Source organism: Ammospiza nelsoni, chromosome 6, assembly GCF_027579445.1.
Source record: "Ammospiza nelsoni isolate bAmmNel1 chromosome 6, bAmmNel1.pri, whole genome shotgun sequence".
Classification (NCBI taxonomy): Eukaryota; Metazoa; Chordata; class Aves; order Passeriformes; family Passerellidae; genus Ammospiza; species Ammospiza nelsoni.
Genome location: NC_080638.1, coordinates 41,478,252 through 41,492,659, shown reverse-complemented (window position 1 = coordinate 41,492,659; position 14,408 = coordinate 41,478,252). Strand labels below are relative to the sequence as shown.

The 14,408-nt window shown below is 50.6% G+C and overlaps 3 protein-coding genes across 6 annotated transcripts in view; 2 read left to right on the top strand and 1 right to left on the bottom strand.

Annotated features, from left to right (window-relative positions):
- The window catches only part of LTBP2 (latent transforming growth factor beta binding protein 2), a 70,885-nt gene extending 69,634 nt beyond the window's left edge, over window positions 1–1,251 (top strand). For all 4 annotated transcript variants that reach the window (XM_059473886.1, XM_059473884.1, XM_059473885.1 and 1 more), the window contains one exon: window positions 391–1,251. In XM_059473886.1, coding sequence (XP_059329869.1) covers window positions 391–557 — 167 coding nt within the window. In that variant the 3' untranslated portion in view covers window positions 558–1,251. The remainder of the gene's footprint in view (window positions 1–390) is intronic.
- A 630-nt stretch (window positions 1,252–1,881) lies between these two features.
- Window positions 1,882–4,022, bottom strand: NPC2 (NPC intracellular cholesterol transporter 2). The gene is made up of 4 exons (XM_059473887.1): window positions 3,854–4,022; window positions 3,666–3,773; window positions 3,304–3,476; window positions 1,882–2,674 (listed from the first exon to the last, which is right to left on the bottom strand). Exons 1-4 carry the CDS (start codon window positions 3,936–3,938, stop codon window positions 2,588–2,590), a joined length of 453 nt encoding a protein of 150 aa, XP_059329870.1. The 5' UTR covers window positions 3,939–4,022; the 3' UTR covers window positions 1,882–2,587.
- Window positions 4,023–8,219: 4,197 nt separating this feature from the next.
- ISCA2 (iron-sulfur cluster assembly 2) lies at window positions 8,220–9,656 on the top strand. Its single transcript, XM_059475298.1, has 4 exons — window positions 8,220–8,331; window positions 8,493–8,661; window positions 8,799–8,914; window positions 9,107–9,656. Exons 1-4 carry the CDS (start codon window positions 8,246–8,248, stop codon window positions 9,279–9,281), a joined length of 546 nt encoding a protein of 181 aa, XP_059331281.1. The 5' UTR covers window positions 8,220–8,245; the 3' UTR covers window positions 9,282–9,656.
- The last annotated feature ends 4,752 nt before the right edge of the window (window positions 9,657–14,408 follow it).

Here is a 14,408-nt window from a genome sequence, read left to right as displayed (position 1 = left end):
GATCAGAAAAGAACATTTTCCAAGGCTAGAAGTGGCCTTTTCCCCAGATCTTAGGCTATTATAACTTGTTAGCCAAAAGCTGCTACTCGGGGGTGTCACCAGCTGCAGAGCTTGGAGGGACTCTTGTCTGGTGTACATGGGGCAGGGTTCAGTACTGTGCTGAAGGACACTGGGGATGCCACCCTTGGATACTACAGATGCTCTGCAGATATGCTGAGGGCATGGGAGGCTGCTGGGGTCACTGTGGACATCCTGAAGGTACTGGTTGGGAGACAGGGCAGACAGAACGTGTGTGGGAGGGCTAGTGGGGACAGCAGGGGCACAAGGAGATGGCTGTGGGCTGGGACTACTCACTGTGCCACCAGCTCAGCCCAATCCTTCTCCTTGCAGATATCAACGAGTGTGAGGAAGTGGGCAACCCTGAGCCCCTGTGTCGAGGTGGCACCTGCGAGAACACAGAGGGCTCCTACCGCTGCCAGTGCCTGCCGGGCTACGTGGCCCTGGCCCGGTCACACCACTGCGTGCCCCAGACAGCCCAGAACCCAGCAGCTGCGTAGCTCTAGAAGAGCAGGGGTGAGGCTGCTCCCCTGCACATGGCTCTGGGACCTGGGAGCACACAGAAAGGCCTCCCACAGCTGTGGGTGCTTCGAGGCTCTTTGTTCCTTCGCCTTCGAAGTGCACAGCTTCCCCACCACCTCTCTCTATAGGTCAGGGCTGAGCTCCCAGCCTCTGCACCCCTCTTGGCCCTGCCAGCCCCTGCTCTTCCTGCAGCAGAGCCCACCCCAGCCCTCAGCACCTGTCACATTGCCCTGTGTCATGGAGGCTCACAGGACACCTTCCCTTGCCACACAGCCCCTGCCTGTCCCCCTCACCCTGCAAGAAAGGGGGTTCACCTCCCTGCCACTGCTGCACTGACCTAGTGACAAGCCTTACCCACACTGTGGGTGCTGGCCCCACTCCTTGTGAAGCGTCCAGGCCAGAGCTAAGATGGGGGTTCAACCCCAGCTTTCTAGAGCTGCTGCCTAACCTTGGGGCATGGGAAAGAGGCCTGAGGGGCCCCAGGTGCAGCTCTCCCTGTGGCCTTTAGCCCTGTACTTTGTGCCCCATGCTAGCTGGGCAGGGGGAGGGGAAGCAGGTCCAGCTTCCTTTCTGTAAAGTTGTTGGTGGTTATTTTTTTAAACTGAGTCTGCTGGAAACTTCTCTCATGTTGTTAAATAAAACATTTATTTTGGGCCCCTGTGGCTCAAGACACTGGGGCTTGTCAGAACTATGCTTGTCTTGCCTCTGCCAAGGGCACAGCCATCCCACTTGTAAGCCAATTCTTGGCCCTCTCAGTGGGCACATGGCCTCCTCCTGCTCCCAAACTGGAGTAGGGAGCTTTGCCAGGCCAAATATCCAGCCCAGCACCAGTGGCAGGAGCCAGCTCCAGTCCCTGCAGACAGCACGGAAGTTGTAGCTGTTCACACCCTGCCTTGTTCTCACACAAGGGAGCAGCAGCTCCCACGTGAGAAAGTATAGCTTACTGCAGTTGGTAAGGGCTGTCTGGCAGTTGTTTTTCCAGCCCTGGAGCCCTTAGTATGAAGACCTTTACCTATGCTGCAGCAAGCAAGGCTATGTTCTATGCCACCACCTCTTCAGGGAGCCTTTGCACAATTTCAAGCCTGCATAGGACTAGCAAAGCAGGAGCACAGCCAGACCCTGCCAGCTGGATACCAGCAACAGAGATGCTTGGCTGCTTCCAGGTTACCCACACTTAGGCCAGCATACCACCTTTATTCATGCCTTCAGCTAAGAAGACCAGCTGAATCCCAACTAGAAGATGCCCAGACACTCTGCTTTTCCTCCTGATCCTCTTCACTCACAGAATACAACACAAGCAGATTTTGTCTAGCCTTTATTAAAAGGAAAGTTATAAAAAGAGATTCAGGAGCTCACAGCAGCTCCAAGTTAGTAGTAGTGCAAAACATTGGTTAGAGAAAGAATCATCCCTGCAGAGACATTGAATGCCATTTGGCTTCGCATCCACAAAACGGAAGTTTTCCCAGCTGGAGTCCTGCTGTCTTGAGCAGAAACCCAGGACATAGCAGGCTGTCAGCTCAGAGAAAGACTCCTCCCCTCTGCTTCACTGCATGGATAGCAAATGCAGGTCCTGGGGGCATCCCAATCACAACAGAGCAGGAGAAACACAGGAGGGTGGATGCAGCTGGCATTCTAGAAGAGGCACTGAAGGGTTATCAGGTAGCTCAGACAATAGCCAGGTTCATCACTGAGAAATTCCTTTGTGAGGACAGACAGCTCCATGTCTAACAGATAAAGCGCCTCCGCAGAGCGGCTGGAGGATGATGCTCAGTCACTCCTGCAGCAGACACTGCTGCCCTTTGAGCTGCTAGAAAAACACCCCAGGGGGGTCACCTAAACACAGTAAGAGCACTCTGCCAGCGGCTGATCTTGCAAGGAACACAGTGCTGGCTGCTCAGAGGCTGCAGAGCTCTGAAGGAAGCAGTAAGAAATGTTTATTATATAAAAGAATTTGGCCTGTGTTGTTTCCAGTTTTCCCCTCCCCAAACCCTACTAATGGCAGAGCTCCTCAGCTGGTAATCTGCACTGGTATCTTCCAGCAGAACAACATCTGGTCCTGGTCATCTACCAGCTCCCACTTCACAATCAGTTTAATCTGAAAGAGAAAGAATTAGAGGGAAATAAGAACATTCAGGAAATCTTAAGGCAAGGGCATCAGGAGAAAAGTTTTCACTTGTGTGGAGCAAAGAGGTCCTGGGGGCTCTGCACAAAAAGGACAGAGCTGGAGCCTTGCCCTTGCGTGCAGTAGATGGGCCATGCTCATGCACTGATTCCTGGAGCACCATCTGTGGTTGGAATGCACCCAGTTACATGACACAGGAGACCTCCACACACTTGAATTCCCACTCCCTGCAAAAGTAGAGTAGAAGCACCCTGCAGCATCCCTAGCTGAACTGCACGCCAGAGTCAAGCGCACCCAGTCTGGGAACATTCAGCTGCAGGCAGCAGGCTCTGGTGGGAAGCATGGTGCAGGAAGCACAGAGCAGGAAGATACTGGAGCAGCTGAAGCCACTTCTCAGCTGGAGCTGGGCTGCTTCCTTAGCTGGGCCTGTCCCAAAGTGGGAACTTGAAACTAGGGTCATACAGCAAAAAGAACACCAGGCTGTGTATGGAGTCTACTCTGTCTCACCAGAACAGAACAGGTGTCTTCCCTTAAAGGCAGGTGGTGAGACTACTCCAGTATAGGTGGTAGCTGAGAAGCTGACCAGCTGCCTGCATACTTACACTGGGGTACTCGCTCTTCACAGGCAGTTTATTCAGGTAGCTGTAGGAATGGCCCTTCTGAATGGGGCACTGGATCCCAGACTTGCATCCATCAGGCTCAGGAATAGGGAAGGGTATGTCCACGTGCAGCATCTCCCCATACACCCTTGCTTTACTGCCCTGGCTCTCGATCTCTGCAAAACATGGAGAACACACATATACCACACGTGCCCTTCACACACCCCAGAGGCTGCAAGAACACAACTAAGGGACACTCTCCCTCCACCCAGATCCTTCTCCAGCCGCCCTTCTCCCGTCCCAGCAGAGGGACACAGAGGGGATCCCCTGCCCCTGCCCACTCCCGCTGGGGATGTGCTCCTTACTGCTGGCGAAGGTGACGTTGATGCTGTAAGATGTCCCCTTGTGGAGCAGGCAAGGCTGAGTGGGGCAGGGGCTCACGTTCACCTCCTGGATGCTGCCGTCTATGGAACCTGCAAGGAAGAGCCGGGATTACCGGGCCGTCTCCGCCTGCTGCTCTCCTCCCGCTGCCCCGCGGGCCGGAGCCACTCACCGCAGTCAACGAAGCGGAGGGGCTCGGCCAGGGCGGTGGCGGCGGCGCCCAGCGCCAGGAGCAGGGCGAGCGGGGAGGGCACCATGGCGGCAGCGGCGGGCGCGGCAGCGGCAGCGGCGGCTCCGCGGTGTCACATGAGCGCGGCGGCCCCGCCCGCCGGTCAGCTTGGGCGGGCCCCGCCCCGGGGCCGGGCCGGAGCCACCGAGCGATGCCCGGGAGAGCCGGGGGGAGGAACCGCCCGCCCCCGTGGCCGAGGGCAAGGCTGCAGCCGCGAAAAGGGCGGTGGGAGCTCCTCACTACGGCCCCCGTCGTGACAGGGGACGACAGGACAGCCCGGGAGTGGTGGTGGTGCTGGAACTACAGCCCTTGGACAGACGGACTGACACCATCTCCAAAAGCGCTGCCACTGGCCATGCCCACTCCCGGGCTGTCCTGGGACCGTCAGTGTCAAAGGCAGCAGCCGGAGGACAGGCTCAGATACAGTGCCATGGACCGGCAAGCTCTTTTGCTGCCCCCGCTGAAAGGGGATAAAACATAACGCCCGCAAAGTTGCTGTGGTAGACTCGTCCGTGGCCTTGTTCGTACATATCCCATGCCTCCTGTTCTGCATGTTGAAAGCTGTTTGCGCAACACGAGTGCCAAGAGTTACATCTGCTGAGTACCTGGCGTGTCTGCCGCCTTTCACAGAGCACACACACGCCAGTTCTGGTTCTCAAACTGGTGAATTGCTAGACACTCCCTGCTTTGTGCTGGGGATGCCGAGGCAAACCAGATGACGCTTCAGAAAGCATTTGACCCAAACTGTTTACAACTTTTCACCAATTTCACATGGTAGCAAATTTTAGCCTTTCTGGGATCATGTTAGAGCACAGTAGAGAGGCACGTGAGTGCTGATTTGGTAGGAACGTGGCAGAGCTGACACAGCGTCCCCATTCAGACCTCTGTCCCGGTGAGGTGTCTGCTGCTCAGCTGCAGCTGCACAGCCCAGTGACTCAGAGGTGGCACCCTACGCTTTGCTCAGGCCCTCTGCAAAGGGTGTCACATCAGAAAGGGCTGTGGGGCTTTTTAATGGGTGTTTTTTTAGACTTCAACTAAGCATTCCGTTTCAAGACACATGCATAGCAGGATACTTACCAAAGCTCTATTAAAAAAAAAAAAAAAAAAAAAAACAAAACAAACCAAACAAACAAACAAATAAAAACCCCCAAAAACCAAAAAACCACCCTCAAAAAACCCCTGCTGAGACTAAGCCATGTATTTAACACTACCTAGCACACTTTATAACTGACCCAGATAAAGGCTTTTCCTTGCACATGGAAAGCATGCCCTTCAAAAGGCTTCCCTTATTCACATCCTTCAAGTCTTACAGATGGTAAAGAAAGTTGCCTATCTGACTGCTGGTAACAGAACTGCTGTCAAGTCAGAGCAACACCATAAAGTGCCATCACACATTCACAGGATAAGCAGTGCTTGGAATTTGCTTGGGAGCAAATTCCACAGTCCATTAAATCAGGATGCCTCCCTGTGAAACAACTCACCAGGTATCTTTGCTTCACAGATGCTTTTACACAATGGCAGTGACTATGTACATACAAGTCAACACATATTTCAAAGGCTTTGAACTAAAAATCATTGCATCTAGGATCCAACTTAACATTTTCACAGAAAATGTTTCCCTCCCTGCACCCCAAAATGGAGTAGTAAAAAGCCAAATAAGTGTATATCTGTAAATCTACAGCCAAGGCCTTTACAGAGGAAAGAAGCAGAAACCTTCTGCCCAAGGTTTTTAGCTGATATCATACATTACTATGGTGTCAGTTTTGCAATAACATCACTAAAGCTTAAATTCCCCAGGGCAGCATAAGCACCTTGGGCCAAACAGACCTTGCTTTTAGGCACATGCCCCCTGTGACATCTGATAACAGGCATAAGCCTCCAGGTTCCCTTGGAGCCAAAAATTGCTTAAGAAAGATTCAAATCAACTTCAGGCAGATCTCATTATTTTGCAGATGGAGGTCCTTTCAGATTACCAACATCACAGGGAGCTTATGCTGCACTGCAGAAACACCAGTGGAAAAGGCTAAGAAAGCTAGCAGACAAATTCTCTCCAGCAAGACTGAAACTGGACTTGTTAATTTTTGTAGTTCAACCAACTCAACTTTATTACACGAGGATAAAGCCTGAAGTTCCACTTCATCAGCCATCTACACCTGATTAATCCAAATCCCTCCAACACAGCACTTGCAGCTCTGTAAACAAATGTGCTTGCAGGCACTACAGTAGCAGTGAATACAGCAGGCAGGTTCTCAAGAAAATCCACATACAGACACTAATCAATTTAACTGTTCTTTCAGCCAGAACATGTTCCTTTTGCTACAGATCGTCAGAACTCACATTTAAATTCATCACATCCACTCTTGTATTCAACACCACGCCTGAGGTTTTATTATCACCAGTTTCTGAAGCACGGAAAAAAATTTCGTTTCCCTTCAGAATAGATAAAAGATGATTTTAGCATCATATTGCAGAGGAGAAATGAGCAAAATAGCTAGAAAATTCAACTTTCAGATAAATCTTTTCAATACAGTGCACTTAAAGAGAGCTAAAGGAACTCCCCAAACCAGGACACCACAAACCAGAATAAGAACAGAAAATCAAAACACAAACTTAAAAACAGATTATGTCTACCTATCAGAAACAATATGACCAAAAAATTATAAGAATCCAAGAAGGAAGAAAAACTAGACTGTAACTCCATGAAAAAAAAAAAGTGACTAACCATCCCTGTACCACATAGCTGATTGAAGGAAAAATGGCCAGTGATGAGATGCAAGGGAATAGCTGTTCTCCTTAGTTACCCCCACCTCCCCTTGTCACACCAAAAAGTTGTCCCCAGACCATGAGTCTCTCAGCACAGCAGATTATTAATTATATTAACTGTGAGTGATGATAGTTGCCCGTTTCCTCATTCTTTCAGTCTGCAGTAATCATTTCAGCAATGTCCCAAAGACCCTTGAAGCTGCACGCCACATTTCTGTCAATTTAACACAGTAAAAATGAAGGCAACTCCAAAGTGTCGGTTTTTTGGGGCTACATCCATTCTCCACAAGGTGTTCACAGTGAATACAGCCACAACATGGAGAAATGCAGCAAGGTCAATCTAATACACCCGACAGGAGTGAGAAAGAAAGCTAATGCAATATAGAAAGAAATCAGGCATGATCCCTCTGCGTCTTTTCTCCAAGGAGGTTTTCATTCCCTCCTCCAAAGTTGTCAGCTTTTGGGATGCCACATTGATAATAATCGAGAAACACCCTAACATGTTTTTAAACATTCAGTGTTCCAATATTCCTGATGAGGATTCATCAACTATTGCAGGTGCCTGCATTAGTACCAGTCCTGCTGGGACCTTTGCCTGTGATACTTTCCTGGCTTTACCCTAGCATCATCAGAGCTAACCCAAGAGTAGGCAAAATTAAACAGCTCAAACCAGTCTTTATTTACATGCTCAGGGTGGAACAAAAAGCAAAACCCCGTGGTTACAGAAGAATCACTTTGCTTGGAGCAGGATGGTGAGAAAGCCAACTGTGACAAGGTCCTGAAGTCCTCTGACGGTAAATCACCCCCTCCTGCTGGGATGACAGGTTTTTTTCCACCAGTCTTTCACACAGTCACTGTATGACTCTCCACAGGCCTGGCTAGGGCTGAGGAACAGGATTCCTCCCCCAGAAGCGCAAGAGGAACAGAGATAAAACACTCTTTTAACCACAAGCGCTCCGTGATCGACCGGCTAGGCCACTGTCACACGGCAAACGAGCAGGAGGAGCTGAAAACACCGTGGCAGGGCAGTGAGCCCCGGGTGGCTGCAGGGGCCTGCCCGGAGTCGGGGGGGCCCTCCGGGGCCAGGGCCTCCGCCCGCCCTCGCTGCGGTGGGAGGCGAGGGACGGTGTGGGGGTGAGAGCGCCGGGCAAGCGCTCCAACTGGGGACGACTGGCGTCCAGCTGATAAAGGAGAGCAAAGCAGAAAAGCCGGAATCAGGGAGAAACCCTAAAACCCCCGTGTTTGCTCTTCAGCCTACCCAACTGCCCTGCGGCGGCACCTTGATCCTTCTCTGGGTTCTACTCAGGATAACCCTACGGCTAATGCCGTGACAAGCATGCGCGGACAGACTGCTCTCGGTGCTTATTTCATTACTCTTCACTGCTTCATGGCTGCAAACACCCCCAAAGGCGAATAGCAGCTTCGTGCCTTTGAGCACCTGTAACGCGTTCACCGAAGCTGACGCCGAGGACTGCCCGCGAAGGGGCACGGGCACGGGCACCGCCACGACCGCCCCGGTGCCGCCCCGCCGTGGGCGCGGCCGCTCCCGCCCGCCACGGCCGCATTTCCGCCATGGCGGCGGGGCGGGGCTGGGCCGGCATGGCGGCGCCGGCGGCGCTGCGGCGGTGGTGGATGTTGGCGCTGGGCGGCCGGACGAGGTACCGTTCCCTTGGACACTCGACCCCTCGCACCCTCCCTCGGGGGCACAGAACGTCCCCGCTGCGCCGCAGGGGTTGGTGGCTGCAGGGGTCGGGCCCGCCGCCCGCTCCGGCGGCGCGGACCCCTCTGAGGCGCCCCCTCTCCCTTCTTCCCGAGGCAGCCGCTGCTCCGCTCCGCCGTGCCCAGGCCGAGCGCTGCCGAGGCCCCCGGGCGGCCCTGCCCGCCCCGCTGGCTCCCTGCTGCGCTGGGCGTCGTCCTTCTCCGAGCCGGGCCCGACGGAGAGCGGCCCCAGCGAAGGACAGATCTTCCTCAGCGAGAGCTGCGTGAAGGTGGGGACTCGGAGCGGCCTGGTGTCTCTGGGAGGGTTTCCACCCTGCCTGCCCTGCCGTCACGCAGAGGAGGCGTTTGTGTGTTCACTAGTTTGTTCAGCAGGGCTTTTAGTCCTCTTCCTTTTATTTATTTGCAGAGGCTGCTGGAGATTGCAGAAGGATCAGAGTTTCTCAGGCTGCAGGTTGAAGGAGGTGGCTGCTCTGGCTTCCAGTACAAGTTTTCCTTGGACACAGTTATCAATCCCGATGACAGGCAAGGACAAAGGGACATTTTGGTGGTCAGGTGTTACTGTTCTTGGCAAAAGTGACAGGAAGGGTATGTGTGAGATGATAGTGTCTTGAATTGAAGGGAAGAAGCCTGTGAGATAAGGAGCATGCTGAGGTTGTGCTTTTCTGTAAGGTCTTTGGCACAGTTAGTGGTTAAATATGCTGCTTTTTTTTGCAGGGTGTTTGAACAAGGTGGTGCCCGTGTGGTTGTGGATGTGGACAGCCTGGCCTTTGTGAAAGGATCCATGGTGGATTTCAGCCAAGAGCTGATCCGAAGCTCCTTCCAGGTGGTGAGCAACCCCCAGGCAGAGAAGGGTTGCTCATGTGGAACTTCCTTCTCTATCAAAATCTGACTGGACTTACCATGGATGGACACTGTTTGCAGACACTTTTGGCAGAGGGTTTATGTTTGTCCTTTTCTCTGCTGCTCCCTCTCATCTCCCTTACCCTGCGACACAGCTGTTACAGAATACTGCAGCTGTGTGTGTGTTTGCACTGAGCTTGTCTCCAAGACTTATTGGCCTTCCCTTCAGAAGCAATGCAGTAACCATGAGCACGCACACAGAAGCATCTTCAGCACCTTGTGATCCACTGGCCAGGTGGTGCTGACTGGCCAGCCCTGTCCTGATTGTGGAACTACTTAACTGTCTCTGCGAGAGAAGGCTGTATATGTATGTGTGTATGTGTGTTTATTGAAAGGTCTTACTAAAAAAAGTCTGTGAGGTTGATTGGTATTGCTTATGCATTTACATGCGAGTGGAATCTGGGTTCTTTCAGGCTAGTGTTGCTTATTCCTTACCTTCCAAGCAAATGGGACTTGGAGTCTTCCTCACATTTACTGCTGACTCTCCACTGCCCAGCTTACAGTGGGCTTTTCCAGATGCTTTTCTTTTTTCTTGCTGAACAGGATTCTCTTGGTCCCAGGAACCTGTGGTGTCTTTGCTGTAAGTTCCTGGGATGATGGTTTTTACTTGTTCAGAGTAAGTGAAACCAAAAACATTGAGGTTGGAAGAATTAATATCTTGTGTCTTTTATCTATGAAAAGAAGAAAAATCTTTATATATATATATATATTTATATATATGTAAAGTACACAGCTCTCTGTGTGCTGTTTAATGCTTCAGTGCTGTTTAAGCCTGACTTGGAATTTTAGGTCGTACAGGCTTTCAGGTTTCACAGTGTGGTTGCTGCCTTCTCTTGCCAACAGGAAGGGAGGTTAAGGTGATAGAGGAGAGCAGGAGTACTGCCTAAGGCTTCACAAGTCCTTTTGACTTACAGTTGTCTGGGAAGCTTTTCCATAACTTGGTTTATCATTTAGTCTCTGTCTAACATTCATGGTTTAATGAAAGACTGGAACTCCACTCCTTTCTAAGACTCCATGGAATGGGAAGTCTGGAAGTTTCCAGAATAACATCCTTTAGATTAGTCATTTTCTATAGTTTTTTATCTGCCACTAGATGTCTTTTAAGTCAGTGATTCACCTGCTTCTGGATGAAAGGAGAGATGGGGAAGCTATTTTTGTTCCCTCTTTTGTGTTTTATCTGATCATAACTGAATTGTTTAAGACTTGAGTCTTTCACGTGAGTGTGGGAGCACTGCATGACTTTGGTCTCGAGGGAACTGCCTGTGACAAACGAGCTTTTCTAGACCATGCCACAGGCATTTTTTGTTAAGATTCCTAAAAGCCTTTTTAAACTGTTTAGTAGTGCCTATGTTCAGCTCTGTTTTGCCTGTTTGTTTCTAGTGCTCAGAGCTGATAGCCAGCTAGTTTCAGTTTCATCCGCAGATGTTACAGGAGCTCATATACGATCTGCTCCGACTTTGTCACTTGGGGATGCACATGGATAGGATGTGGAGCAGTGGCTCTTTCAGTTTAGCCCTTTCCATTTCCTGTAGCCAACAACACCTGCCTAGTTATGTTGGTAAAAGGGACTAGAAGAATGTGGTTAAAAGATTTGTCTAAACCCCTGCAAGGTATTTTAACCCTATCTTTATGCTCCCAGATCTTGAAGGTGGTGTCAGCCAGAACTGCCTTTGAAAAGTGTAAGACCTTAAAGCTTGTGTAGGTAGAATACATTAGATAAACTCAATTTCTTTCAGCTGGGATAGCTACAAGTAGGCCAGAGGAGTTGCTTTCTGAACCAGGAAGATCCATTCTTGATCCATTTCACACAGACTGACCTAGGTCAAGTCTCTTGAGATCTTTTATGGGAAATAAAAGTGCAGCAGTAGTGCTGGAGAGGTAGCAAGCCAGCAGCTACCAAGGCTTTTCTTCCCTGGCCTAAAGCCAGCCTTCAGCCCCTATAAACACACAGGCTTCATCTTGATTGCTGTTCTTGCTGAATGTAAATGTGCCGTGTCTGTTCAGCCTAGCCAGGTGCCCACACTTGCTCTGTGCTGATGCAGTAGGCGGAGCAGGTGTTGTCCACGTGGCTGCTGCCCCTTGCAGAGGGTGTGCCTCTCGCTCCAGGGGCAGAGCAGAGCCCCAGGCTTCGCTGCCCACCCGTGTCACCCGCAGCGTTGCTGTGCAGCTGGCCTGAGTGAGTGCTGTGCCCGCGGTTCTGGCAGTACTGCTCTGACTGCACTAGGTGGACCCCTTTCTCCTTGGGACTCTCTGCACTGGACAGACACAGGCGTTCTGGCGTGAGGCTGGATCTGCTCCACGCAGGACCTGAGCAAGAGCAAAAGTTTCTTTGCAGGTGTCTGTTTTGGAGGCAGGCTGGTATTGCTGCAGTGTGGTCTTTAGATCAGAGAAACTGCTAGGAGCCAGAGAGATTCCAGCCCATACACCATGTTGCCCTTGGCTTCCTAGACCTGCTTCTTGGGAGAAGGTGTAACCTATTGGCAAAAGCTACTGGTTTTCCAGTTCCCATTAGGGAATGGGTGCAAAGGGCTGTCTGTCACCTCCAGAGTTGTCCTGCCTCTTTAGAAGTGTGTCAGTACATCAGAACTTCTGTCAATGTTGGGAAGTCAGCAAAGGGGCTGTTGTTGACACAGGGTTACAAAGGTGATCTTGGTGCATTTTGGCTGTATAGGCAGAAAGGCTAGGTCTTGGTTCCTACTGGAAAAGTCTAACCTGGCAAGTTTTGTGCACTGAATAGGTGACAGAGATGGCACCACACTGTAGCCTGTGGGGCAAGACTTGTGGTGCGAAGAGAAGGACACAGATGATTAGACAGGGAATTTGATGCTGCTTGGACCATGAGGGGCTGGCAAGGCCTGTCTGCAGGAGGTCTGCACTGTGGGAATAGTTGGGAGCCCTTGTACTGAACCACTGAGAAAAAGCTGAAGGAGCTGGAGGTGCTGCCTTCATGCCAAATGAGAAACTGCAGTGGAAAACCTTTCTCTGCTCCCACATAAAGCAGGAGGATTCTCTCAGTTCACCCACCTGACAAGGAGTGAATGATCAACAAAGATATTTATGGAAACCTTAAGATGAAACTTCAAGGGAAAAGGGCACAATCTTCAGTGTCACTGACAAGAAGGTAGAAAAAGATGGAATAGAAATTTTCCCTTTGGTGGGAGCTTCTGGGATCTCTGTAGAGACTTGTTAGTAGATGACCAGCATATCCTCAGCCTGTGACTGGCTCTGGTCTTCAGATTCAGTATCTATCTGTCTGTCTGTCTGTCTTTACAGAAGGTCCCACTTCAAGGCCTCAAGCCAGGCAATGGTAGGGAAATAGGAGATCTTCATTATCCCCTTTTATTTTGTGGTTTAGGGATATGCATGTGTGCTGTGCTTGTGTTGGTGGGCCCCTGTGTGGTATCATTTACTACAAAGAGCATTTTGAGGTGAGTAGCTGCAATAGGAGCAATGGCCAACCTGGGGTGAGTGTTAGGGGAATAGCAGTCCATCTCACCCAAGATTTTCATCTGTAAAATTTCACTAATGTCAGAGCTTTCTCTTGTGTCATTATTCATCTGTATAGAGCTGTCAGGAAGACAGCTAAGGTTGTGGAACCAGTACCCTATGGATGACACCCACTGGGACTTCTGCTTCTCCCACACAGTAGTGTCATTTCTTGCCACTTTAAGGGCTTGTCTGAATCCAGCACCTGGGGGAGGAATCATTGAACAGTGGAGGAGGCAGTAATGGGAAGGCAGAAATGCATGAAAGAAAGCTTCTCTTGTCTGTTTCCCACGCTGGGGAGGCACATGCTTTGTACTAAGGCTGCCTTCAACATTACAAACATTTCAAACATCTGGTGGCAGCTGCAAGTAAAAATCAGAGTTTTTTAAATTGAGTTTTTACACTGTGAACAGTTCCACTGTTCATGCTGTAAGCTGGGACTGACTGGTCAGTGGAGTTTATTGTATTATAGGATGTCCTGAGTTGGAAGGGACCCCCAAGGATCATTGTGTCCGACTCCTGGCCCCACACAGGATAGCCCCAAGAGTCACATGTACCTGAGAGCATTGTCCAAATGCTTCTTGAACTCTGGCAGCCTTGGTCCTGTAACCATTTCCCCATGGAGCCTAATCCAGTCTCAGTCACCCTCTGGATGAAGAATCTCTTCCTAATATCTAACCTAAACCTCCCCTGACACAACTTCATGCCATTTCCTTGGGTCCTATCACTGATCACAAGGGAGATCAGTGTCTACCACTCCTCCTCACAAGGAAGTTGTAACTGCAGTGAGGTCTCCCCTCAGTCTGCTCCAGGCTGAACAGTAACCAAGTGACCTCAGCCACTCGTCATACAGCTTCCTCTCAAGGCCCTCACCATCTTCATGGCCCTCCTTTGGACACTCTCTAATAGCTTTGTATCCTTCTTATATTGTGGCACCCAGAACTGCCCCCAGCCCTGGAGGTGAGGCTGCCCCAGTGCAGAGCAGAGCAGGACAATCCCCTCCCTTGCCTGGCTGCTGATGCTGTGCCTGATGCACCCCAGGGCAGGGCTGGCCCTCCTGGCTGCCAGGGCACTGCTGGCTCAGGTTCAACTTGTCATCAACCAGGGCCCCTGGTCCCTTTCCATGGGACTGTCTTGGGAGTTCAAGCAAAAGTTCAGAGCAAGTGTGCTGTATTTCCTGATGAGCTGCTACAATATATGCTTCAGGACTAAACCAAACATTGCCTCCACAAGCAAACTCCACCATCAAACTCATTGGCAGAGATCATGACAGCATGTGCAGTGTTTTGATACTCCCTTTTCTTTGCCTGTTTTCATGCACACCAGCCAAAGCTCTGACCATGCTTCTCTGGAATGGGCCATAGCTGCCAGAGAGACTGGCAGTAGAGGAAGGGATAGCCTTGTGTAATGGTGTGTTTGCTACAACTATCAGCCAGCCTGGATAAAGAACCACCATTCAAGGACACAGAGCACTGGCAAGAATAAACTGCAGCCACCTGTATTGTATCAGACTTATATTTGGGAAGCTCTTTATTGGCTTCTTTTTTGTGGTTTTTCTTTTTTCTTTTTTCTTTTTTTTTTTTTTTTCTTTTTTTTTCTTTTTTCTTTTTTTCCTTTTATCTATTTTTCT